Source organism: Dermacentor silvarum, chromosome 1 (genome assembly GCF_013339745.2).
Source record: "Dermacentor silvarum isolate Dsil-2018 chromosome 1, BIME_Dsil_1.4, whole genome shotgun sequence".
NCBI lineage: Eukaryota > Metazoa > Arthropoda > Arachnida > Ixodida > Ixodidae > Dermacentor > Dermacentor silvarum.
In genome coordinates this window covers 234,568,973-234,596,621 of record NC_051154.1, presented here as the reverse complement: position 1 = coordinate 234,596,621, position 27,649 = coordinate 234,568,973, and the positions used below count along the sequence as shown (strand labels likewise).

General features: G+C 46.5%; 1 protein-coding gene across 1 annotated transcript in view; it reads left to right on the top strand.

Moving 5' to 3' along the window:
* Window positions 1–1,339: 1,339 nt before the first annotated feature.
* Window positions 1,340–27,649, top strand: part of LOC119436935 (potassium channel subfamily T member 1-like) — a 596,918-nt gene continuing 570,608 nt past the window's right edge. Inside the window, exon 1 of the mRNA XM_049660126.1 lies at window positions 1,340–1,625. Within this exon, the coding sequence (XP_049516083.1) occupies window positions 1,525–1,625 (101 nt within the window). The 5' untranslated portion in view covers window positions 1,340–1,524. The remainder of the gene's footprint in view (window positions 1,626–27,649) is intronic.

Genomic DNA, 27,649 nt, shown 5'->3' with positions numbered 1-27,649 from the left:
TACTTTGGCGTAGCTCTGCCTCCCTAAAGGGAGCCTATACAGTTACTCTACGCATCCGGGGAAGCCGCGGCGCCGGCCATGCGGGGTAACAAAAAAAAAAAAAGAACCAGAAAGCTCACTTTCGCGCATAGCGTTCCCCGCAAGCGCAACGAAGTGAAAAATTTACTAGAAGGGTGAATGACTATGCATACGAAGCATATGTGTGCACGTGTACCTTTTTTGTACTTCGCTTTTCTCTCAGCAAGAACTAAAAAAAAAAACAAATTGGAAAACAGAAAGTACAAAGAACATCTTTTGCACATAATCGCTTCAAAGTGCTGTAGCCTATCCTTGCGTGTACACGTCCGCAGTACACAACTTCGCAGTAGAAATCATGGCTTATGTTACATGCGCTCACTAAAGTAGAAAGTCGGACTTCATTTATTTATACTTCTATCCTCATTTAACCTTTAGCCCCTCTCCTCCCCCCACCCCCTCAACGGCTGTCAACTTTTCCTGCTAGTGCAGGTAGGCACTGTACCCCTACTAAAGAAAGGGGAGAAGACAGGGATGCTTGAACTAGAAGAGTTTCTGGTTGGCTACCCTTCGCTGGGGGAGCTGAACTGGGGAACTAAAGTATTGGAGAGAGAGAGAGAGAGAGAGCGGGGAAGAGAAGACGGTGGTGTATGCTTGCACGTGCGCGACAGTGCCACGCAGTTAGAGGTTCACACAGGTCAGTCGTCCTCAAGAAGCACAAAAGGGCCCTCACTACTTTGTGGGCCCACGAGCGAGGGGGATGGTGTTCCAGCAGAGTCTGTTAGACTTACAGAAAAAAAGCAAAGGGTGAAAGCTATAGTATAACAAACTCGTTGGCCAAGGCCAGGTGAATGTAGCAACATGCGCAAGGCAGAGGTGGCCAGACACCATTGCAAGGCGTCCAATGAGTCTAATTTACTTCCGAACAGATCTGTTAATAACACAAGCTGTAGAATTTTTTTTAATATATAAAGAACTCCCTAAGGTTCCCCTCCTGTAAGTGTCAAGTGAAATTTTAGCACTCGTCCTATCTTTTTTCCATGTGCTATGTCGTCAATTCGTGCTACTATACGTGCCAGGCAGATCGTAACCAAATCGTTCAGCTTGTGTTAAAAATTGTCGAAATGTAGTAACTGTCACCCCCGTGTCGTGACAGCGTTCACCTTAGGCTTTGATTAAACGCGGCACACACAATCAGCTGCTGTCCACGACCGGCGCGAAGCGGTCAACCAGCCCGGTCCAGCGCGCGCGCTGTGGCGGTTTCGGGTAAGAGCCCAACTGAGTCGTCGTTGCCGGTTCGGCCCGCAGGTGCCCTCGTCGGCGGCCGGTTCCCGGGCGCGCGGCTCCTCCCTCTCGGCTGCGGAGTCGTGCTCGCGGCGGCGTGCAGGCGAGGCTTCGCCCGCGTGTCCCGCACTGGGTCTCAGTGCTGGTGTCGCTGCCGCCGGCGCTCTGTTGCCCCACGCGCCGCGGTCGACGGCCACGCGCTCGGCGGTGTCGTCGGCGCCGACGATGGCTGCGCAAACGCCGGGTGGCGTGGCACCGCTGCCTCCACGCTACCGCTTCAGGGACCTCATCCTGGGCGACTTCGCCTACGGCGACGACGGCACAAGGTGAGTTCAAACCACCCCCCTGCGGGGGTCTCTCTGTAACTGCATGCTCGCGTGGCGGCTACGCGTTGTTCCTCGCGTGTCTCGCTTGCCTGGCGGTGCGCGCGCGCGCACACACACACACACGTGTTGGAGAGGTGTGTGCGTGCGTGCACGCGCATGCATGCAGATGTAGAGACGACATAATAATTATACCTGCACGCATTGCTTCCTCGTTCTCTCTCCTTCTCCTTTCACTGTCATAAGAGGGAATTGGGCGGTACGAGTTTTACCGGTTTTGTCCACTTGTGCCGCACTGTCGTTTTGTTTTGGCCGTCGGCACGTGAAGTTCGTGCTCGCACGCCTGGGATCGGCATCTGGAGACGTTCTCGCAAGCAGAGCCAGATCGCAGGCACAGCCACTGCTGGATAGGACCCACGCCAGCTCCTGCATCCACTCGGCCTTATTCTGCAACGCTGCACAAATTTAAACGGGGCTTGAATTCGTCTCATATGCAAAAAAAAAGAATAAAAGAAACTGAGAGAGAGAGAAAGAGATAGGGAGAGAAGAAAAAAGAATGCTAGAAAATGTCAGTGGTCAGTATACTACTCCTACTACACCCTGTGCGATACAAGAGCTCTGTATTGTCTCCCCATTACGTTTGCTGACTCTCCCTTTTTCTTTCACGTCTGCATTTTTGTCTAGTTGCGCCTGTTTCGTTCTTTGTATATGTCGGATAATCATTTCCGGTGAGTGTATGGTACTCCACCGCCGGTTTCTCGTTCATCTATAATGGTCTGGCCCACACGAAGCACAAAAGCTCGCAGCTGGAAGCCGATCTTGTGCACGTAAATGGCAAAACGAGCGAAACAGGGAACGGGGCGCCTGAAAACGTTGGGCAACTTGTAACATAACCGGAGACGTTGCCGTAATGGCCCGAATCGGGTTTCTTTGCGACTGTGTTTGCGACTCTCAACCGTTACGGTAGCTCTTGCGCAATATAGAAAAGGTTATACCTCGTTTGATGTAGGAACTCTGTCAGTTGCATGGTGAAATTATCGATACCTGTACCTAATATGTTTGTGGTGATCAGGATGATGGTTAGCACTGTAGCATGCGACAACATTGACATTAAGTCTATTATTTCATTTCTTAATATCATGTTAATCGTAAACGTTAAAACCTCTGCGCAGTAGATCGTGAAACTGATGTGCCATTATCATTTTTTTACATTTACTGCTAATAAATAGAGGTGTGCTTCAGAAGTCAGGGGAAATATACCTGCCGTGTCCCTGGGTTAGTTTTTCATGAGGAAAAATTTGTTGACTCGCATCTTCTCACTGCTGAAATAAATAAATTTTCTTAGTTAGTCATGCAAACATTCTATTAGTACGTTCGCAAAACAAATTTCGCCTTTCAGTCTCCATTGCCTACTAAACAAGAAAAATTGTTAAATGAACTCCTTATGGTAAGACATGCAGAGCAGGCTTGTTGCATTAAGTTATGTTTCTAGGAAACGAAAATGGCATTTTTGTAAGCTGCCTTCCTGTATTTTTCGAATGATCTCCTAAAAATGTGCATGTAAATATATTTTACAAACTCCTTTTAACCAACATGAACAAGACGGTACTGCAAAACAAATGAGCAAAGGTAACCGACAGAGATACAATGCGGCAAGTAAAATATGCCTCATCCCAGTTAACAGACACAGCAGAAAAGTTTTGTTTTGTATTATGTTGTAGCGACTGAAATCTCCGTAGTGCGAAATGTCGTCCCGTCGTCAAAACAAAACCGAGTGTGCCATTGTGGTAGCAACCTCTGTCGCGAGCCTGACGTCTTGATGTTACCACTACACCGGTCCTTCGGTGAAGATCCAAAACTTTGTTGTCACGATGACAGTACAGACTTGCGTCATTTTTTTTTTTTGTCTTTCTAGAAATTCTTTGGTGCCTTTTCAACCTGTACGCCACATGGGATACCTGCGAGCTAACGCATGCGAATAAATAAAGAACGAAAGAAATAACGAAAGAAAGAGAGATCGAAAAAAATAGAGATGGAAAGAAAGAAAAGAAGAAAGAGAGAAAAGAGAGAGAGAAATAACGAATGAAACTAATAAAGAAGCAAAGTGAAATAGAAATTATAAAAAAAAGCATTTGACAGCATAATATTGCAAAAGCCTCGTTAGCCAGCTTACAAGGTGCTCTGGAGCCGTTTGTTCGGGCACACTTTCGTGAGTACCACTCAGTGTTGTACACAACGGCGTTCCAAGGAATGGCGTTACTGGAACTAGTTCCTTTTGGGAGGAACGGAGTAATACCACCGTTCCAATTAAGGGTCGGTGGAACTGTAACGGTAACTTGTTAGGTTTATGAAGGAACGGCAGAGGGAACGGCGTTCCTTCTGTAAACGTTCCATGGTATTGGACAGACGCACGCACGTACGCAACACGTCACGCAGGGTGGATGGGCGACCACGTGAGGCGCAAAGAACTACCGCTTGCCTGTCACGTGACTGTGGGGCATTTTTTTCGTTAGATCTCTGTTGCATGTTTTTATTGCTAGGCTTCAAGATTGCCACGTGACACTCCCTCCTGTAGTTTGTTTCCTCCATGCCGGCCTGCTGCAGAGGAACCATGACGTCAGAATCGCAGCGCCACTCGAGGGACTTGGCAGCGGAGGGAAAGTTTCCAGTCCTCACGGGCACCGAACCCTTCTAGCCGAGGCACAGGATGAGCTGTCGCGGTACTTCCTGGTACCAGTTGACTACCCGCTGTCGCAGATGAAGAATTTCGAGGGATTGAACCAACTTTTCCTCAAGTACAACACGGCAGTACCCTCAAGCGGTTCAGTGGAACGGCTCTTCAACATTGCCAACGAAGTGCTAACGAAAAAAATCACCAGCCCTTCCACTGTCGAGAAAATGGGGTTAAGCGAAGGTTGTGGCAAGAAGAAGCTGTCGCAGGCGTTCCGCTTCTTTTGCCCTAAACTCACGGTCGGTGGCTCTTCGCTGACGTTTCGCCTAGGCTTCGGAAGCCGAGCTCATGCTAAAATCGGCACGTCGACGACGAGCCCTTCCTCGAGCGAGTTCGCGGCGCCGACGCTCAAGCGCAGCCTGTTCCTCGGCGGAACGCACCACGCGCGGGCCTTGCCATCGGACAGCTGAAACTGACCTGAGGCGAGGGAAGCCCCTTTCTTTCCCTCCCCGTGACACACCAAACAACCCTGATTGGTCGAGCGCGTCACGTGATCCGGCGCCGGCGCAGCTTTCCCCGCAGCTGCTCTAGTCTGGGAGCGGTGTCAAATGTGCGGCCCCGGTATGAGTCACACGTGACTTCTTTCTTTCTTTCTCTTTCTTTTCTTTCTTTCATTAAATGCAAAGCATTTCTTGCCGGCGGCTCTGTCCGTCCCTCCCACTGGCCTCCCACACCCCCACAGCGCATGCGCGTCCCCTCCCCCTCTCTCTCCTCTCCTACGCTCCCCCTTTCTCTCCTTTAGGAATCCTCTACGGAGCGGCGCCCACGTGCCACACCCCCACAGCGCATGCGCGTCCCCTCCCTCTCTCTCTCCTCTCCTACGCTCCCCCTTTCTCTCTAGGAATCAGGAGCGGCGCGCAAGACAGGTGGTGCGACAGCTGCATACTATGCTGGGGGCGCCATGGTAGTTCCGCGGTATGAAAATGACGGAGCGCGCGCGCCTCATTCTTTCTCCTGTGCAGCGCCGCGATGAGCGCTCGGGCCGCTGCCACGAAACCATCTCCCGCTCAAGCTAACCACCTCCCCGCTGCTTAGCATCCACACATGGTTCCCTTTAGCGGGAGATGGAGTAATTTTTTTCCTTCCTTCCTCCCTTTCATTCTTGTCCCTGGCTCATACGCGCATATCAAAGGCGGGTATGCTCCACGCGTGATTTTATTATCGTTGATCGTGACGTAACTGACGAGCATGTGATCTTATTGATTTCATGACGTATCAGTCAAGTTAGTCATACATTTGTACCCTTACATGCCAATTTTGGTATATACCAAGCGAACCATACAAGAGTTTTCGACACGTTTTCGATAGGGTTTTAGCGTGACACCAACACCACCGCCAACACTTGTGAGGCAATACAAGCTTCGCTCGAAAAACGGGTTCGTCTGTCAGGCACCAACATCGAGATTCAACTCTTGCTGAGTTCAAACAAGGGACTTAACTAAGTTGCGAATATCTATTCTGGAGATTTCTTTTTCCGATTCATATTGCAATATTGAATTAGCATTCATTAAACGCCTATGCATTGTTTCTTTCGATGTGGTTTCTTGTGCGAAAAATTTAATTATATTGGTGCGCGTGAGTAACTTTCTATTTGCACATCTGAAGCACAGTATCCTGACTGCGCATTTGAAGACCGAAGTGGAAAGTGCCATATGTGTTGCACTTGTAATAGATGAGCACCAAAGTTGCAGTTAGACATCTCTGGAGTATGTCCGGTGCTCCCTGGAAAATTTCTTATAGGAGCGTTTATTTGGATTCTTTTTATTTCTAGATAATCTTTTGCCGGCGATGTTCAAATTCGTATTACATACGTAGTTCGATGTGAGTTTTAAATTTGGCCATCTTATTTCGGCTCAGGATTATCCGACACTTTATTTTAATTAAATAATCATAAAATGTAACCTTAATGTAACGACACGTTCCAATGCTTGAAGTGTAACTGGAACGCGTTCCTTTCGCATTAAAGGAACTTGTTACGGGAACTCGTTTCAATATTGAGAAGGAACGTGGAACGAGCTTTCGTTCCTGTTTTAAAGGAACGTGTACAACACTGGTACCACTGGATACTCGTCAACACCGCACTGCATTTTTTGTTATCCGCATTTTTTTTTTCCAGATCGATGCGCGGAAAAGTTCAAGCTAGTGAGAAATGCTTGATTGCGTGCGATGCTCTGGGAATACCGGTGTTCTTGTAGCACGGCTTTCGACTATCTCCACTGCGTTATCTTTGGATATATATATTTCTTTCGTCAAAGCATACCCTTCATTTCTCGAGTCCAGTATTCCCTTATACCCACCCCTGAAAAATGGACGAGGCTGCCGTTCCTGCAATATGGCTTCGTTCTAAAATGAGAGCAGAGTCCAATCAGATAAAGTCGACAAAGAAATGCGCTTCCGCAGAGAACGCTGCGTTCTCTGCGGCCCGAGTACCGTAGCGACGTATTTAGAACATAAAACTGTATCTGTTGATGAGGCCATTATTACTGTACTGTCAGCTTTTTCATTTCTTTGTTATTTTTTTATCAGTGCCACTTCACTACTCTTTCCAGCTGCACAAAGAAACAAAAACACGTTGTGCAAATGTGCACTAAGCAATCAAAGATATAAAAACAAGAAAAGTGCGCGCAATTATGGGACATAGTAAATTTGCAGCCGGATTGAGAAATACCAGAGTAGTTGATGATTCCTAATTAGTAGGTACACGACCACGGAACTTGGCAGCGTCTCTCCCGCTATGAGCTACATGTACAGTGATGGTCATTCGCGAAAACGTGTCCAAACGAAGTCCTGTGACTAAAGATTTTTGCTGGGGGAGTAGGTTATCGTATAGTAAAGGTGATACATTGTAGCTAAATAAAAAGAAGAGACGCGTAAGACCGTACAGGGGCAGGAATTGAAGTTTGCGTCTGCCCCGTCCTCTTCCACGCACCCTGTCCTTTTATTGCAGGAATATCTAAAAAAGTTTGAGCAGATTGAAATTCAGAGGAAAAAAAAAAAGAACGAGGGCTGAGTTTTATTGGACGCATTTAGAATTTGCTTCATTGCCTTTGTGATGGCAAGAAAATGACCAGACATTGTCGTACCTTTCTTGCAAAAGCGACATGAGAAAATTGCTCCCGCTATGTCAGCTTTTCGTTTTACTCGTATGGGGATTTTAGGAATAATGAAGAAGAAGAAGTAAAGAAACAGGCGCGCGCAGGAATTAAGGGCTCAAATGAACAGAACGACAAGATTGACGCTGTCAAGAAATCAGAAAACATGCTTAATTAGTGCTAGGTTAGTATGAGGCTTAGGCCCTAGTATTATTTTTATTCACTTACCATATTACGTTGCCGGCCACATTCTGCAATGCCAAAGCGAAAGGACAATAGCACTTCTTCGTGGGCAAGTTGTTCACGTACGCTCTGATATGCGTGTCTTTCTTTCGTGAGTCTGTTTTCGAGCCCAAATATAATGTTTAGAACTCGAAAGGAATCGTTATATTACCACGCCCTATATTTTATTAGGATCCTTCGAGCTCCCAGTCTCTACGGGCCCTTCCGCGTTGGCTCGAACGAAATTTCGCACCCGCTATTGCCGAGATCAATCGATGATAATTTTTAATAATTATTAGAAGTGTGGGAATATAATCCTCGCACAATACCACCCCAGGCGGCTCAACACAGTAGTATGGCTTCCAAGAAAGCGTTGGGTGTCATCCAGCTGGCTCTGCAACTGCTCTGCATGTCTTCGCGCTGCCTTTAATATCAAGCTTCCCCGACGAGGATATTCTTAATAAAGACCATTTCACAACGCCCACCATCCTTTCATTTCTTGTTTTCTTCGTATTTTCTCCATCAGCCTTCCAAGCTAAACGTGTACCCAAGTGCAAATACTTCCGCGTAACCTCCCAGCTACCTTTCCTTATCTCTCTTCACTCTGTCACTGCTACCAACAAATAAAAGGAAATGCGAGACACGCTAAAACCGTTTATAGAACTTACAAAGAGATTGGCGTTGTTATTTCGAAACTCCGGGATCGTCAAGATATCGGAGCTAAAAGAACGTTTAATTTCGTTGGCGCAAGCGATCTTAATTTGAAGCATTGTTCTCCCTCCACGTTCCCTTTTTTTTTTTTTTTTTTTTTTGAGCACTCGAGAAGCTATTGTACTGTGCAGGAAATCTACGCTATACGAAGAGCTTCACTGCAATGGCGGTGAAGCGCAGGATGTTTCTTTCTTAGAGCATAAGAGATGGGTTTTGAGACGAAGACATATTAGTGCCGTGATATTGACGACGAGCAGGCGGGCATAATTGTACTCGATAAAAAGGACTATCCTGTAACTAGTAATTCAAAATTATTAAGCTTTAATTAACTTTTTCGGGGAAGTTGGTTCGTTCGTTCATTTTGAATGCTGTCATCTTTTAAGGCTAGCCGGTTTTCTTTTTCCCGAGAAAATTATATAAAATAAAAATTGCGGCAGGACCAATACGCAGCTTGTTGGCAAAATACGAGTTTCAGCGCGTAAGAAAATTGAATAGTGGGGCAAAGACAAAAGGACGACTGAAAAGGTAGTCTTTCGGCCTCTGCACCTATTTTCGTTTTTTTTAACGTGCTAGAAGACATTTTTGTCTAAATTCCAACTAGCCCAACTCTCTGCCTTGAAACACCTTGTTGGAATCTACATACAACGAAGCTTTGTTTAAATGCATAAAGAGTGCGGAAACCTGTGTTGCTTGTTTTTTTCGCTATTGCAGTGTCAGTGCAGGGCCAAATCACATCATCCAAGTTACACGCTGTCGAAGCTCAGTCCATTCACATCAGCTCGCGTTCGCGTGCATGTGATCATGTCACGCACCCGTGCTATGCAATGGGACACACACGGCGATCATCTAAAGGACCTAGTTGGCGTTGACACGATAGAAGCGTACGTTCGACTGTGACCCGTGATGCAGATACGATTGCATGGTCGTCTCCCTGCATTTGTGGTTTCGCCATGCAGTGTATACTAAGGGGTCACGTAAAAGAATGTATCCAGAGAAATGGTCCTCGCCTGTCGAATACTGAATGCCCCGATCTTCCGGGGAATACTTATAGCGCAGTAACTATAAAGAGAAGTTGTACAAGGACCTCTTTGATACCATGCTTGATAAAACCAATGTATCGCTCAATATACAGTGGAGGTCCCGGAAAGAATGCACTGGAGAAAGTTAAAGGGATGCTAGTTAAATTATCTACAAAATCATTTCTTTTTCGAATTGCCATAATAATACGGTTCCTGTGAAAAGCTGACTTGATCAGAAGGATTATTCGTGCCTTGATTTGTAAGAAACCGAAAACAACAGAACATGTTTTCATAGACCGTCGGGGTCTCATACCTTTCTTGGACACCCTGCAACGAACCATCCATAAGTATTTGCTTTTAGACCCATATGGAATCAGATTTCTACCAGTTGAAGATACGGGAGGCGTACAATATCATCTTATCATGCTCCTATATAGAGCACTGCACGGGCCGATTTTTTCAGCCCGGGCCCGGAAAATAATCTACGTTACCCGCCCGCCCGGCCCGCCACCCCTTTACCTTAGGCCCAAGCCCGGCCCGAGCCCGGCTCGAAACCGGCCCGAACCCGGTCCGAGACTGAAAAAGACATGTTTTTCAGAGTCGAGACGCGCGAGGATAACTCGTTGCACGTTACATCACACCACTAGAAAGTCCGAGCCCGGCCCGGGCCCGCGTCAAAAAGCACATGCCGTGCCCGAGCCCGTGAAAAAACTGCCCTACCCGGCCCGGCCCGGCCCACGGGCCGGGCCAGGTCCGGGCTTTCGGGTAAGCCCGAGCCCGTGCAGTGCTCTACTCCTATATACAGGGTGTCCCAGCTATCACGCAGCACGATTTAAAAAAAAAGAGGAACGGCGTTACGCGAAGCAAACCTATAGTGTGTATTGTTTCCAGTACTGTGTAGTAGCCGCCAGTAAGTTATTTTCGTTACTGAGATTTAATTAGGTAATTGTAATTAATTATCTAACTCAAGAAGTAATGTCCTCATTATCAAAGTGTCAATGGGAAAATTGTAGAGCAACATGAAACACTCCCGATACAGCTTTCTGTTGCTCAATACGTGCTACATAAAAGTGTTTTTCCGAGCATGAAAGCAGCCCGCGAATACCCGCAGAATTGCTGCGCGACTGGCCGCTCGAGGCACTTTGCGTGCATTTGCGGGCTTCTTTCACGCTCGGAAAAACACTTTTATGTAGCACGTATTGAGCAACAGAAAGCTGTATCGGGAGTGTTTCATGTTGCTCTACAATTTTCCCATTGACACTCTTCATCTAATTGTAATATTTGAAAAGTTGAATAATTAATTAGGACTAATTATGTAATTAGGCGGAATGCAAAAAATAATCTGAGTATCTCCAAGCGACGGCAAACAGCATTACCTTGGTTCTCTCCAGCTACGTGGCATTTGCATATTTTAAAGCGAGTCTTTATATGTCTAGGCGAAATCGCCTGTGTACAGAAGATCATCATCATCAGTATTTGCTCGAGCGTCGTCGTCTTCTTCCGCAGCTGGCTCGTTGACGCCCCTCGGGTTGCGCTCGTGCTCGTGCTCGGCACGCGTTCGGGCCACTGCTCCCGCATTTGTCGTCGTCGTCGTCTTCTACAGCTGGCTCCGTTGCCACTCATAATTCCAGTGTAGAATTTCCCTTCTCTTCTGTCGTCGTAAGGAGAAGGCCGCGTTTACGGGGGTATGAGCCATTGCTTAAGGGGGCATGAGCCATTCATTGTCTTACGTAACAGACAAATTATATTTTGAAGCAATTTAATTTCGAAGGAGCCACAAGCGCCAATGGCGGGCGAACGCTGCTAACCACGCCGCCGAGCAAACTCGAGACATCGAACGCAAGCGACAACGGCAGACTGCGTGCATACCGTCAGTGACGTCGTTCTCTCCATCGCAGCCGAACGTGTGTGTAACCTGATAACTAAGAAATACTTTAATGGACCCTCGGGATTTATCCAGTGATAAACACCGGGCCGCACGTTTCAGCTTCGCTGATTGTAACCATCTTTACGGAGGGGAAGGGCCAACGAATGTTTTTAAAATTTGGCTCAAATTACGTGGGACGCCCGGTATATTAGGCCCTTCTTCAAACACGCAGCACACACACACACACACACACAAAAAAAAAAGAACAGAAATAAGTACGTCTCATCACAGTACCCTGAAACCACTGATGTACCTTCAATCATATGTTTTCGGTCTGCTTACGCTTGACACTGAAGTGGGAACTATAAATAGAACTCAGGATAAGTGGTGATGCACGTGACTTTCCGCCAATGTGTACACATGTCTCACAGCGAGCAGCCAATCGATACACTCGGCGCTGGGTCGATGCTATATGAGACAGTGAGTGTTAAATTACCCACGTAATCACAGGGTTGCGTGTTGGGAAAATCATTTTTAGACAACATAATGAGATGTATATCACAGTACACGTATGAATAAGGTGAAAGGCATGTCAGAAAGAGGGAAAGGCAAGAGGCTTAACTGGTGCGTCGCCCGGTTCGCCTGCCTTAGTGTTAGTGAGTGTGAAAAGATGGTCGATGAGGTAAAAAAAAAAAGCACGAGAATGAGAGAGAGAAAAAAAAAAGATGAAAGACGGCGAAGTGTCAGTGTGGGTGTCACTGTTGTCGCGCAACATTATTACGGAAATGAGATTATGTAGGAAGATGTAATACAAAACGAAGCGCCAAGCGGTCTAACTGCAGAGCAACACCGGGCGTGTGTTTAGAGATTTATTAGGTAGAATTGATCGTATGTGCATATGCGAGGCCCTTATCACGTTGGACAATGTACATTATTGATGGCGGCTGGCCAGAGGCAAAGAGAACTCATGAAAAGCTCTGTCAAGTCGGCTGAGATTTTGAGAGAGTCGGAAATCCTCAAACAATTTATTTTGTATTTTGCCTTTTTTGTTGCAATTTTTTGCCTCGTTAGCTACAGGCTTGATGGCATTCAGTCAGGGCAACTACTTTAGTACGCCTTCAGACAATTAGTTCGTATATTCTCGAGTGTGCCTGTTGAATAGAAACTGCGCTCTAAGCTCATTGTTAGTGCCTGTACTGTGTCTATCTGTCTTTCTCCTTCGTGCAAAGACTGGGTTTGCTTAAGCCTGCACGTATATGAACCAACTGGTCCGGCTACACGTTCTTTTATCAAGCTACTAAAAAAACCTCTGCTGTCGCTCGAAAACCTGTGGTTCTTAGTTATGACATTTTCCGAAAGCTTACGATATAATAGCTACTTAAATAAAGAGCAACTCAAAAAAAAAAAACTTCGAAGAGAAGAAAGAATAATGAAAAATAAAAGAAACGACGAAAACTAAAAGCAACGCTGGAGCTATAGCCCTTGCGCCAATAAACCCCACTAATCATCATCATCATCATAGAAACTACAGCACTTAGCATAACAAAAAAAAAGCTAAGAAAGAAAAACGCGAGTTTATGCGTTTAATTGTGACCTATGGCTGCCTCGTCAAACAAGGTAAACTCAATACGCATCATAAGCGGCCCGCGACAAACGTGCTTGAAAAAAAAAAAAAATACATTCGCAACAAACAGACATCAGCGACAGCTACAGAAAAAAAGATGAAAGTTGACACCCTCGCTTCCAACGCGTGCTTTCTAACCATTCTATTCGTTTCCATCACTATTCCTTGTTTACACTTGCGCTTTCGTGAGTTCGGACTACGCTTCGCAGCTGAACAAACAGCGAGGCCCCACCGTCGGTAGCGCATTTGCCCTTATACTGTACGCGCGGTGTAAGCTTTGTTGCAGCTACGCCATACCGGACTGCGCTACTCCCTAGCGTGAAGAAATTGCACAAACCATCGAGAGACACGCGATATGTGAACGACTGAGAGCTCACGTGTGTGTGTGTGTTCCTTTTCTTCGTTTTTTTTTTGACCAGACAGGAAATTCCGGCGCACCAAAGCCAGCGATTTGCAAGCGAAAAAGGCTGCAGATAGGGGCGCCGAACAGAGAGTTCGTTTCCGGGTTGCCATGCAGATTGAAATCGAAGGAGAATACCATTTGTTTCACTAACTGAAATAAAACAGCGAAATAACAACAGCACACGCACCACACGCACAAAAAAAGTATTATAAAGGAAACTTAGCTACGTACTTTCGAAACTCGCGGCGCAGCTTTCGAAAAGCTCGATCCGGATTCCTATACGAAGGGAAAACTGCGTTGCGATCGTTTCGCCTTAGGAAAGTTCCCTCAAGTTTCCTCGTCCTTTTCGTATTCTCGTGATTGGTATTTCCCGTTGGTGTTTCACTTACTTTTTTCTTTCTTTCATTAAACTATGAGATCTCTTTTGTTAGTCCTTCCTGCCTCGTTCTTCCTCTCACTTTTATTTCCCCGTGAGTCTTCCTCCAGATCGTGCCGGGGCACCTGAGATGGCATGCGCTATGTTCGCGCCGTCTTGACATTTTCGCTGAAACGTTCGGCATTCCTTTGCGTACGGTGTCCTATGTTGTAGACTCGCTTGATGTACTCCGAGGGCTCTTTCCACGCTGTCTTCTGACAGCGATGGACGTACCTTCCTGAACATTACACCCGTTCCATTTTCCCATTTTTTCCTTCCTCCTTTCGGGGCACGACGTGACTTCTTCGTTGGCTTTCGACTGACGTCTTCACACACGACGCCTGGTATTACGCTTCGCGAACGTCGTCGATGCGCACCATTGCGCTTCGCCCTATGTATACATATACACTGTCGGTGCTCGTCGAATGCGCCAGGCGCACGCGGCGCTCCTTCTCCTTTGTGCCACTCCAAGCAAGGGTCGTGGGGAAATGGGAGAGACCAGGAAAACGGTCGGAGCGTGTAACCGCGCCGGCGTGTTTGTTTTCCAGGTTTGTATGCCCCACGGCAGCGAAAGGACACAATCGATGAATGGAGGCAGCACAAGTCGATCGCCGTGTCCCCTGTGCTCTCACTTCTATTTCTTTTCTTTCTTTTTTGTTTGTCCTTCTGGTCATTATTTCATAAAGTGTTGTTTCTTTCTCAGGGCTGTGGAACTCGCGTCTTGACTGCTCCGTCTGAGTGCATGTAGCCATAGCGTGGCTTGGCTCGTGTGCCAAGGGAGGTCGCTGTATTTAGGGGACACATTCATTTGACAGACGCGTTACTTCGGCGCGCGGGCCGGGTTGCTACCTTTGTTACATCATTCCCGTTGTAGCACTTTTCTGCTCTCGTTTCTGTTTAGCAACTTTCTTTCTTTCTTTCTTTCTTTCTTTCTTTCTTTCTTTCTTTCTTTCTTTCTTTCTTTCTTTCTTCTCTCTCTCTTTCTTTCTTTCTTTCTTTCTTTCTTTCTTTCTTTCTTGCTTGCTTGCTTGCTTGCTTGCTTTTAATGCCCGTAGAAACCTTTGTTCAACGCTGCCGTGCGCTATCCCTCGAAATATACTGCGCCGATACGTGGACATGTTGCGTAGCGAGAGGAGAAGCGGAATAAGAGATACCGGTGACCGCACCTAAGAGCACGATCGAATGACGCCGTTCGACTTTCCCGGAGCCATCCACTAGACGAGAGCCACAGTGAATGATATATGCGAAGGCCTGTGACTAGTGAGCTGTCACCCGTCTGGAAATCTCTGCATCACTTTACCACCACCAGGTAGCCCTGTCGGTGGTTGCATAGGTTCGGCGGTCGCGTAGTAAAGTGATATGCGACGTCAGGCTAATATATGTGGACAGGAAGGTGAGAATTTAGAATTAAAATTTATGGCTAGAAAACCAGGTTTTCTGGTATTCAATGTAAACAGTGAACAGACAGTAACAATACAGAACCAGGAAATACCTCAGGGTAAACGAATACAAACACCTTGATATATAGATAAACGAAGGCAATACATATTTGGAAACACAAGAAAAAACAATAACAGCTAAGGGGAAACAAATGCGACCATAATGAAACACAGATGGCTATAAGGATACAATAGGTACGAGGTGCGCCGAGGTATGTGGAAATGTGTAATGGTTCCAGGACTTACATATGGAAATGCGGTTGTTTACTTGAAGTCAGGGGTACAATCAAGACTCGATGGCAACCAAAGGTCAGTGGGACGCCTCGCATTGGGCACTCACAGGAAGACTACAAATGAAGCTGTGCATGATGATATGGGCTGGACAAGTATCGAAGTGAGGGAAGTTCACGGTGAAATTGATTACGAAGAACGAATGAGGAATATGACAGAAAGTAAATGGGCTGGGAATTCTATACTGACCTGTACAGTTCCCAGAACAGCCAAGCTACTTTCATTCGAAATAGTGATGAACCGGATACAGAGGCTCCTTCTATAACTAGCGTCTAGCGATGAAGTTAGAAGGGCCTTGAAAGACATGACCAGGGGAAAAACTGCTGGAGAAGATGGAATAACAGTAGATTTAATCAAAGATGGAGGATATATCATGCGTGAAAAGCTTGCAGCCCTTTATACACAATGCCTCACAACTTCAAGTGTACCAGAGAGCTGGAAGAACGCCAACATTATACTAATCCATACGAAGGGAGACATTAAAGAATTAAAGAATTATAAACCCATTAGCTTGCTTTCAGTACTGTATAAAATATTCACCAAGATAATTTCCAGTAGAATCAGGGCAACACTTGACTTCAGCCAACCAAGAGAACAGGCTGGCTTCAGGAAGGGATATTCTACGATGGATCATATCCATGTCATCAATCAGGTAATCGAGAAATCTGCGGAGTACAATGAACCTCTCTATATGGCTTTCATAGATTATGAAAAGGCATTTGATTCAGTAGAGATACCAGCAGTCATAGAGGCATTGCGTAATCAAGGAGTACAGGAGGTATACGTGAATATCTTAGCAAACATCTACAAGGATTCCACAGCTACCTTGATTCTCCACAAGAAAAGTAGAAAGTTACCTATGAAGAAAGGGGTCAGGCAGGGAGACACAATATCGCCAATGCTATTAACTGCATGCTTAGAAGAAGTATTGAAATTCTTAGACTGGGAAGGCTTAGGAGTGAGGATCAACGGCGAATATCTCAGCAACCTTCGGTTTGCAGATGACATTGTCCTATTCAGCAACACTGGAGACGAATTACAGCAAATGATTGAGGACCTTAATCGAGAAAGTGTAAGAATTGGGTTGAAGATAAATATGCAGAAGACAAAGATAATGTTCAATAGCCTGGCAAGGGAACAAGAATTCAGGATCGCCAGTCAGCCTCTAGTGTCTGTAAAGGAGTACGTTTACCTAGGTCAATTACTCACAGGGGACCCTGATCACGAGAAAGAAATTTACAGAAGAATAAAATTGGGTTGGAGTGCATACGGCAGGCATTGCCAAATCCTGACTCCGAGCTTACCACTGTCGCTGAAAAGAAAAGTGTACAATCACTGCATTATACCGGTGCTAACATATGGGACAGAAACTTGGAGGTTAACGAAGAAGCTCGAGAACAAGTTAAGGACCGCACAAAGAGCGATGGAACGGAAAATGTTAGGCCTAACGTTAAGAGACAGGAAGAGAGCGGTGTGGATCAGAAAAGAAACGGGGATTGCCGATATTCTAGTTGACATTAAGCGCAAGAAATGGAGCTGGGCAGGCCATATAATGCGTAGGATGGATAACCGGTGGACCATTAGGGTTACAGAATGGATACCAAGAGAAGGGAAGCGCAGTCGAGGTTGGCAGAAAACCAGATGGGATGATTAAGTTAGGAAATTTGCAGGCGCAAGTTGGAATACGCTAGCGCAAGACAGGGGTAATTGGAGATCGCAGGGAGAGGCCTTCGTCCTGCAGTGGACATAAAATATAGGCTGACGATGACGATGATGAAATGGGCTGGGAGAGTGTTCAGATATTTGTACAGGAAAAATATTGATTGACAGTGGAGGAAAAAAAATGTCACAGTTTCGCCCTAAGGGCGAAGCAATGAATGCGATAGCAACACAGCAATGTCATACGAAGTAAGGTGAGCGGCTTTGGTAGCAATATGAATTGTAGTAAACATGAGCTGATTAAGTAAGCAGGTGTGCGGCGGCGTAAGTAGACCGACATGAAGAGAGACTCGATGACCACGAGAAGGCGCGTGTGAAACGGTGGTGTTGATGAGAAGCGCTGCCCGTGGGCAGCGCGTGCGAAGGGACACACCTGTAGCGCTGCACTGCCGATCCGGGCAGCATTGCATGTGTAGCGTGCGTTGGAAAATGTGGCCCTACTATTACTAACTGTGGTGTGAGCGCGCACAAACAAACATGAATAGATCACACTGAATGACTGCAGACAACGACTGTCAAAACGCTGGCAGCAAGCGCATATACGCCGCAGCGGGCGAAGGTACGTGCGGTCTATCGCTTCAACGGAAACTGAGCGGCGAATGCATAGCGCATAAAGGTCAGAGCCGTGTGGAGATAAGAGACGGTGCGAGCGAGCGACGAGCGCGGTTGTTGGCAGAGTAGAAATGCGCCCCCCCCCCCCCCCCCCCCCGCTCCCTCCGGCGCTCGCTTCCCGCTTCCTTGCTTGCGCGTGGAAGATTGAGTGCGTTCGCTCTCCGTGACAGCGTGCGTCCCCGCACGCTTCCGCTCGGGCATACGGCGCGCGGCGAAGATTTTATCTATACGGAACCTCACGGCGACGGCGACGACGACGGCGACGGCGACGCCGACGGCAAAAATCCGGTGGAAGTGTCCATATAATTGCTATCGCAATAAAACTAGGAAGCTTACCAGCAAGTATGCGACCGGTATGGTGAACAACATGTCAACGAAGAACGTCAAGCGGAAAGTCAGGGAGGCTGAGAAAATCTCATGGGTGGCGGCTATGGAAAAAAAAACCCCTGCTATGACTAACTACCTCAAGGGAAAAAATGAAATCAGGGAAGAAACAATTTATGATGACTCAAAGGGAAGCTCTTTACTTTTCGAAGCGAGATCAGGATGCCTTAGAACACGCAATTATAAAACGAGATACAACAAGGAAGAAGAAACATACGGTTGCTACGGTAAAGGTAGGGAAGCGATGGAGCATGTTTAATGAGAATGTGAAGATATCTATCCAGCGGTCGGCTTAGGCTCCTCTGGCCTCCTTGAAGCGCTTGGGTTCAGCGAGCGCCGGGGGAAAGTAAGCATGTACGTCCACAACAGAGATTAGTAAGAGGCGATTTGAAGATTGATGGAAGAAAAGTATGGAGCTCACAAACAACGGAGGCGTAAAAACGAAGTTCCCAATAGTGTTTAAGAAAGATTGACGTTGAGAATTCTGTGTGTGTCTTTTTTTTAAATATAGGTAGGACATCAAGTAAAGAAATAACAAGAACCCAGTGGCGCAAGTCACCGCCACGTTTCAAAGGGGATGCTCATGGCATTCATCCATCCATCCATATAGGGCTCCCTCTCACAACAGGTCACCCGCCTACGCCATTCCTATTCACTCGAAACTAATGCTTTGTTGCCTTTGAGATCGAGAGGCCGTTGGAAACGCGAATGTTTGAGGAGTGACGTACTGCTTATCCTTGCTTATTTTTCACTATACTGCAGAGTTTCGGCTTGCGAACGCATTTGCACGAAATCTGGATCAATGCAATCTCTACTGTAGCGGCTTGGGTGTTCACTGTTTAGTGGTTATTTCGGTTGGGCTGAAATCTAGTTTTCATGTGACGGCGTGTTCTCGGTGTACTGAATTCTTTGTTACGCCTCAGCGTGCTTGAAAACTAGCGATATCAAGAGATCAAAATTTCGAAAAGCAGCCATCATAGGCCGATTTATTAATTGGTATGTGAGAACCACGCGTGTAGTCTATTAGCATTGGCATTCTACGCGCTTTCTGGCCAGAATACCACGCCTATGCGAATCTGATGCGCATGAACTTCGCAAAACGACAAAAAAAAAAAAAAAGATGGCATAGATGAGGAAATGCAGCAGTGGAGCACACGTTTCGATATTCTTGAGCAATACATATAGCGCGGTTATCTACAGATAAATAACTGCTGCTCAAACGAACGCACACGCTATCAGATCATAAGCTGTGGGACGCTTCCTGTACATCGTTTTATAAGCAGAGACACAAGAGAAAGAAAGAGAGAAAGAAAAAAAAACTTTGCCTAATAGCATGCATTATGAACGGCGTTTTCACGGCAGAATATTAGATTGTTATTCCAATTCAACCAAGTTCAGCGCTCGTCCTGTGAGCTTTCTTTCTCTGTGTCGCCGTTGCCTTTGCGCAGCCGTCATAATTAGGTTGAACCAACTTGTCCAATTATACACCATATTACAACCAAGTAAATAACAGAGTCGTTTCTTTTATTCGGCAGCGTCTGTCTCCGTCACTGATTCTGGGGAGATAATACGTGATATATTGGCCTGAATAAAAATCTGTAGAAGCACTTCAATGTAGCTCTATTGATAGCTTCATTTCGATAGCGTCACAAGTATAGGTGGTGTTGGCGTTGCAACAGGCGGGATTAGCCTGATCTGCTTGGTCGGCTATTGTTCCGTGTGAGCACCTCTTACATTGATTACGCGGCTGCTTCACCAAACGTTCATCAACTCAGTGCCTCGGCGGAAGGCAATCAACAGTCATAGAACTCGTTTTCTGGTCACTACGGCGACTTCAAGAAACAGGAAATACTCTACAGCTTGAAACTCATGTGGGGAACATCCCTCCTCTCTAGGCTATGAAAAAGCTTCTTTCTTCCCATATCGAACTGCTAGCAAATTCAGAAGTGCTCCGCGCCAGACATCTCACTATATGAGACGCAGATAACCCAGTTTTTTGTGTTGGCGAAGCTAGTTCGAGCCAGTTCAGTCTCTTCACTACGAAATCATATGACGACACAGGGTTTATGCGGAGGTTTGTCTGTTCACTCATACTTTCATCTATGTCGTCGTTGTGCGGAGGCAGATTTCAAGTGTTATTCTTCTACTACCTTGAAACCCGGCCATTTGCCGTGACCGACACTACTAGGCATCGGTGAACACGCAACTTGGCGCTGGGTCACATATGCGCCCTAATGAGGACACTTAGAGTTAGGGAGACAGAATAAAAGAAAGCGTTGAGTTGGCCGTAAGGAAATACTACATAAGGCGGATTGCCGAGGCGCCCAGGAGAACGCACGATTAGAACCACTAACTATAACGTCAGTTAGCGCACCCGCTGTATAGCAGGGTCGGCTTAATCGTTCCGTCTCTTTTCTCTCAGTCGCTCCCGCCGACGTTCGTCTGCCGCCATAGGCTTCTCCCGCGGACCAGGGGCAAAACTTCCCAATTATGTTTCGGACGCGCGCACGTCCGCCGGTATCGGTGCTCATTACTGGCGCACAGCAGCGCGTGGCGCAAGAACGATTTGGTCTCTAGATTCGAGTAAGAGTTGCGTTCGTATCCACCTTGGGGCCACCTCCGCAGTACGAGGTCTGCGCGCATAAAAGAAGCAACAGCTCAGTGCTTTGGCCTTGTAATCCGCGCACCGGAATCAGTGCGTGTAACTTGTTTCTATTTTGCCGCTTTCAGCTCGTTCGTGCACACACGCTGGTTGCTGCACGCATCTACTTCGACTGGCCCCGGCAGCAGCCGGGGCGTCCGCTTGCTCGAGGCAGCCGGAATCCTCGTGTTAATGCTGTAATTTTCATAGGAGTCTATATTGTATGATCTAGAGTCAAGGCACTTCTTAGTTTAAACTGCTGTAACTATGCAAAGAAGCTTCGCACTCTCTTGTGATCTAAAGTGATCGCTTGGAAGACGTTGCGTAAACGCTACATCGGCTACTGAACTTCCTCATGTTCTCTAGAAAGCAAGAAAGGGAATAAACAAGAAGAATAAAATAGCACTGGTAAGGACGGCGGCACATTGCTGTGTGACAGAGAGAGATAGTGTGAGAGAGGGGGGAATCAATAAACCGCTTTTACTATTGGCTACTTTCTCCGTGCTATTGACACAGCCGGCTTTACAGGCACTCTAGAAACTATAGCGAATCATCTTAGATATCCTACACGCCATGCGCTTGATGTACGTCAAGAGAGAGAGAGAGAGACGACGCGTGATCTCACGTGGTACTCGAAGGACCTATAGTAAGCGAGTTGTGCGATGGTGACGCAAATGGCAGCAATCGTTTTCCGCTTTGGGTAACGCTGGATTTGACGGCTCACGGCTGGTCTATTCGCACCTGCTATTAACATAGCACAATTGGCGATGACACAAGCCCGTAATTACGAGCTGTATAGTTTGTCTCCACAAACATAAAGGCAGCTCTAAACGATCGCGGCCACCTGGGCTGACGTGGCGGTTGTCCCTGCCAACTCCTGGCCTGCACCTGCTGCACTTATTAGCATAATTGTAACCGAGAGCTGCACGTGTGCTGTGCAACTCTCGGTTACAATTATGGTTCGCTAGCCTGGTAGGTGTACTCTATACAGCCGCCGTCATCAGCGACGGGCTTCTTCATATTGCCGAAGGCTGTCGGAATGCGCAATGTTGGAGGACGCTTTTACTGCGCTAAGTTCTTCTCAGCTCGGGATATGGCAATCTCTGTACCATTTCATGACACCACGCTCGAACGCTTTGGTGACGTGAATAAGAAAAATAATAGTTTTCTTCGTTTGGTGAATTCGAAACAAGAACCCCACGACTAGAGACGCTCTGTCCGCATTACACAACCGTGCCACATTTCCCGCAATGAAAAAATATTTCTACCATTTTTTTTATACCGTCGTCACACCATGAAGGCGACGAAGGCGCTACTGAAGTTCTTTCGTTCGAGTGGTCTTGTTGCAGGAATCATATTGCTGCTTGGAAGAATAGACATTTAGTAGTTAGTCGGCCTCGTGTTGTCGATCACTTCTCAATCTGTCCAATGCGTGGCAGCGGCATGCGGTTGTATTTAGCTCCTATGGATTCCCCAGTCATCCAATTCGCGCACTTTCGCTGAAGACGTTCCTTTAACGCTTTCATATGAGCGGCATTAAGTGTTTACAGCTGGCTTCTCAAATCATCGATCAGCATCATTGTATACAGGCCGACTCCCGAGTTTGTTTGTTTTTCCCAACATTTTGCATGAAAGTGTACACTTCGAATAAACTTTAGCAAAGTAGCCTCTTCACCCACAATTTTCGACGGACTGCCAACAAATGTGTCAAACTTACACAATTTTGTTCCAAGATGCTGCAGACTCCATTGAAGCACAAAGTCAAGTTGGTAGGACGATCCTTTTGTGGATTTTCAGGTAAGTCTTCTGAATTGCAGAGTAATTAAGTCTTTGCTTAGTGTGGAGTCACTCACGTCTCATGTTTTCATAAAGTGAAAGTGAAAGTTTACTTTCTCTTCAACGAAAAGAGGGCGCCAAGCCAAAAGGCAAGAGCCTGACAAGGTCCTGGTCACCCGTGGAACAGCTGGCATTGTGCACAAGCACTTCACAGAACATGCATGAAATTTGTACAAGAAAAGAATAACAAAATCGCATACACAACTTATCGTATGAGCGGTATAAAGATATATAATTTTTTACAAACATAAAAATGACAGTCCTAAAACACAGAAACAATATCACAAAGCTGGCAACAAGTGTGTAAGATAAAAGCATCTCAAAGGTAAAAAAATAAATACAAAGTCTATCGACAAAATAAATATCTCATTCCGTTTGTTCCAATAGGCGTTTTTTAATTATAGATTTAAAACGTTTTTGTGGAAGGTAATATACAGTTTCGAAGGGAAATTGATTTATTACCGTAGGAATTTGGTAGCTTAGTGTTTGCTTGCCGTAATTGGTGCGTGTAATTGCAACAAGTTTACAAGTTGATTCGATTCATAAACTGAATCGAATCACAGGGACTGCGACAAACAAAAATCACCAGCCCCTCCCCTGTCGAAAAAATGGGGGTAAGCGAAGCTTGTCGTGTGTGCATCTGACCTTCGTCAAGGTAACATTCGGAAGCCGTCGCCTCGGGATTTTGTGATCGTCGCTGACGGCGGCCCTAGGCTTCGGAAGCCCTCGCTAAGGGATTCTCTGCTCGTCGCTGACGGCGGGCTTCGGCTTCGGAAGCCCTCGCCTCGGGATCGTCGGCTCTTCACTGACGGCGAGCCTGGGCTAGGGAAGCCCTCACGCTAGAATCGGCAAGTCAACGACGAGCCCTTTCCCGAGCGAGTTCACGCCGGCGTTCATCAAACTCAGCTTGCTCCTTTGCAGAGCGCACCACGCCTGGCCTTCCCATCTGTTCGCCGAAACTGACCTGAGGCGAGGGAAGCCCGGAGCAGCGCGCGCCAACCCGCTTTCCTTCCATGTCCCTAGGGCCTCGCGACCTACCAAACGAACCTGAGTGGTCGCTCGCGTGTCACGTGATCACGCGTGTCACGTGATAACGTGTGTAGCCATATCTAATGCAGGTGTGCGCCCGCACGTGCTTTCTTTCTTTTTTTTCTCTATTTCTTTCTGTCTTCCTTCCTTTCTTTCTTGTCCCTGGTATGTGCCATTGAGCTTGGACTCTTTCTGCACTATCGCCAGGATCGGCCCACTTTTCAGCGTGACACCACCACCACCGCCGACACTTGTGAGCCTATAAAGATTCGCTTAAAAACTAATTCTTCACCCTTGTAGATGCAACACGGCACGTCGAGTGGTCTGTCAAACATGGTTTTCTATTCAGCATAATGGTGGTGCGTGTAGCAGCGCTATATATATATATATATATATATATATATATATATATATATATATATATATATAAAGATAAAGCGCAATAGCACAACAAGCACAATAAGATAAAATGGATCCACATAAGATGAGTGTTGTATTTAATGCACAGAACTCGCAGTAACAAGTCGCGTACAGAAACGTGTGCACCGTGACTAAAAGGGTTAGTTGGCCTCTAAAGAGAATGTTAGCTTTTTGCGGCCAGTGGTTTCTCTAAGTATACTGCCAAATTTGCGGCGTACCTGCACGCGCACGTAACAACACAGCTTTTCGTCGAAAGACGTTCCAGATTTAATACTGCGTCAATGCACCCTAGAACATTTCAAGAACTGAGCAATTCTCATTTAATCCCTGTCTCGAAAGAAGCTTTTCATAGGAGGTCCAAAGCTTTCCTTTCATTTAACTACGCGTTGGTTGTGCCACCCTTCTAGCACGGTGATCGAGCGCTCTCTGTGGCTTCCGGGTCGTTCCCGAACAAACTAGCTATACCTCTACGGCCTGTTATCCGCGCAGCCACTCAACCTCGGCGAGCACTCTCGGGCACATTGCGGCTTCCAGCCACAGTTTTCTTTTTGTCGTATGTTTTCAACGGCGTATGCGTGACGTGGAACCAAAGTAGTCAGCACGTCCACCGAACTTGTGCTCAGCTGGTCGTAACGAGCAAAGCGGGGCGGTCACGAACACCGAGCTGAGGAATAGCGCAGTGCCCGCGCCCAGGGACGGAACCTTTGGATGATTAGTTTCATAAGAGCCTGTCTTTTCTAGTTTTAGTGGTCTTTTTCTTTAGCCTTAATCATTCGCAAGAGCACGTAGCACAGCTGTTTTTTTTTTCTTCTTCTTTTCCTTTCTCTGTCTTTCTTTTTACAATCGTAAATAGCTTTGCGTAAGGCATACTCGCAGACTTGCGTTATTCGCGGATGTATTCCTGCTCTCCAACACTCAGTCTTCCTATCTCGCAATATATCCTTAAAATTTGGATTTTTTATTATTGACCAACAAAAAGGAGTAAGAGCTGCCACAGCTTAGCTTGGAAAGTTTATGTTTTTGCTGATCTCTACATTCTCACTCGTTATATTGATATTTGTACACGAGTGAAAAGGAGTACACCCATTGCCACCACTTGGCAATAATGACTTTTGTGTTTAGTTTCAACCGTGAAAAGAAGCAGTTGCAAGATCCCTCAACACTCTTATCATTGGGGATAGTAAACACGCAGACACATATGCCCTTGCTCTGAAAGAATTGGCGGACTAACGGGACATCACAATCGTTCATGTGAGGCGAATTATTGCATAACAGAGTGAAACACAAGTTGATGCGATTCAGTCCTTGTGCGTGGGAAATCAAAAGAGAGTGCTTTTCAGAGCGAACTGAGATCCATGCTTGATTTGCAGAATGGTGTTGAGAATGAAGTAAACAAAACAATGTATTATGTATTATTGGGAGATGATAACACACGCTAACACAACAGAGCGGCAATGTCTGCCAAATAGCATAGCGTGACACACACACACACACACACACACACACACACACACACACACACACACACACACACACACACACACACACACACACACACACACACACACCACACACACACACACACACACACACACACACACGCACCACGCACGCACGCACGCACACACACACACACACACACACACACACACACACACACACACACACACACACACACACACACACACACACACACACACACACACACACACACACACACACACACACACACACACACACACACACACACACTTGTAATGATCGCGCAGAAGGACAGCGCAGATAGATCGACAACTGCAGCGAGTTGGTTCAGACGAATTTAATTTTGGCAATATTTAGGACCACACTGCTCAGAAAAGAGCATATATTTAAGCATATTGTGCCCATGCTACTATTTTCCTGATCCCGTGCCTTCGCTTACGGCTAAGAATGCAATCACAGCAACTTGGCGAGCATGATAGCTTTTCCTACTAAGTAGCCTATACTTCGGTATACTTATTTTCATGAGACAACGGGGCAGATTTATTTTGGCACTCTGTTCAATTTCTTTGTCATTGCGTCGCACATGCAAGTCTTGTAGCTTTTTGCTGCCATTCAATCGGCATGCAATGTAAGCCAAATTGCTGCGTCTCAGCTTTGTTCTACTCGCATATCTGCTGCGCCATAAATTGGAGCGAGTTGCTTGCACTTGTCTAAGCTGTCGCGGCACAATATGCTCTGTCCGTTTCTGGTTGCAGAGATGCATTTCAGCATTTCCCTTCAAATCGTTTGGCTCGTGAAAGTAAAAAAAGAAAAAGAAAAAAGGAAAACGGAAAAGAAGGCTGCGAGAGAAGGCAAGAACAAATGCGTCATGGCAACCGACGCAAAACGCGAGACATTAACGCAGGCGGTCGGTCGATTAAAGAATAAAGAAATGGAGCATTTTTATGTACGTGCGGCGTGGATCTTCCTAGACCGTTTTACGAAGCGAATAGGTGCGGTGCCTCCCACCACCATCTGGAGCAAGGTTTATGGTTTGCGTCTGGGAGCAGGACATTACAGCGTTTGGAACGTGACAGGCATGGCGCCGCGCGCAGCCATATAGGAGCACCGCAGCGTCCGTCGTGGTTTTCCGGGGCCTACTTGCGCGGAACACCATGGGCGCACGTGCTACCAGCTATTCGGGATACGCGGAGAATCGAAAGCTCAGCTCGCAGGCTATCATTTCGTTCTTCTTTTTATCGTTGTTTTTTCTTAAGAAAAGCCTAATAAGAAGGAGTATCTGGTGGTCTGGTATGGCGGAGCTTGTGGAACGCGTTCACCTTACTGAACCTCGACAAAACGAAACGCCGGCAAGTGGATGGTATCGGTATTATGGGGCCAGGGCCCGCGTTCACGTAACGTTCTTATGCTAGATTTATTCGTAAGAGAACATTTGGGACAATCCTGGTGATGGACATATTAACGTAGGTGGCCCCCCGCTGGAAAAGAGAACTGCCTCCCTTGAAAAGAACCACGAGAGAGACAAAACTTTATTGAATGTCCTTGCTGTGGTCAAGGGAGGCGGGGGCCGCAAGACCATCAAATTCGGCCTCAGATTCATTTTGTTTTGAGCCGACTCGCGACGTGGCATGCAGCACATTCGGGGGTTGACAATATCTGTGGTAAAAGACAATGTCACATAACTTATCGTATTGCTTCGCTTTATTTTCAGAATATACTAAGTGACATGCGCTGACGAAGACATGTCCCGTTGCCGAAACATTGCCTTCTCGCCGAGGCTTCCTTTGTTCGCCCTTTGTTAAGCCATGTAGAATTGATGAAATTTATTTCGCTTCACTTTATCGAGATATCCACTGCACGGAGGTTCTGAAAAAAATTACTCGGGCGATCAAATTATTCGTTGCGCCTTTTTTTCAACGAGCACTAAATGCAGCTATAGCCAGTGCGACGTGGTGCCCAATGCTTCTTAGTCTGGGCAACTATGGCAAAACGAAGTTAGTCAAAATCTTCCTTCTGCGAAAAGAAATTATTTGCCGTGTTACAGACATACGCGAACTGCATTTCAGGAGAATGGTTTCAAACTTAAATTA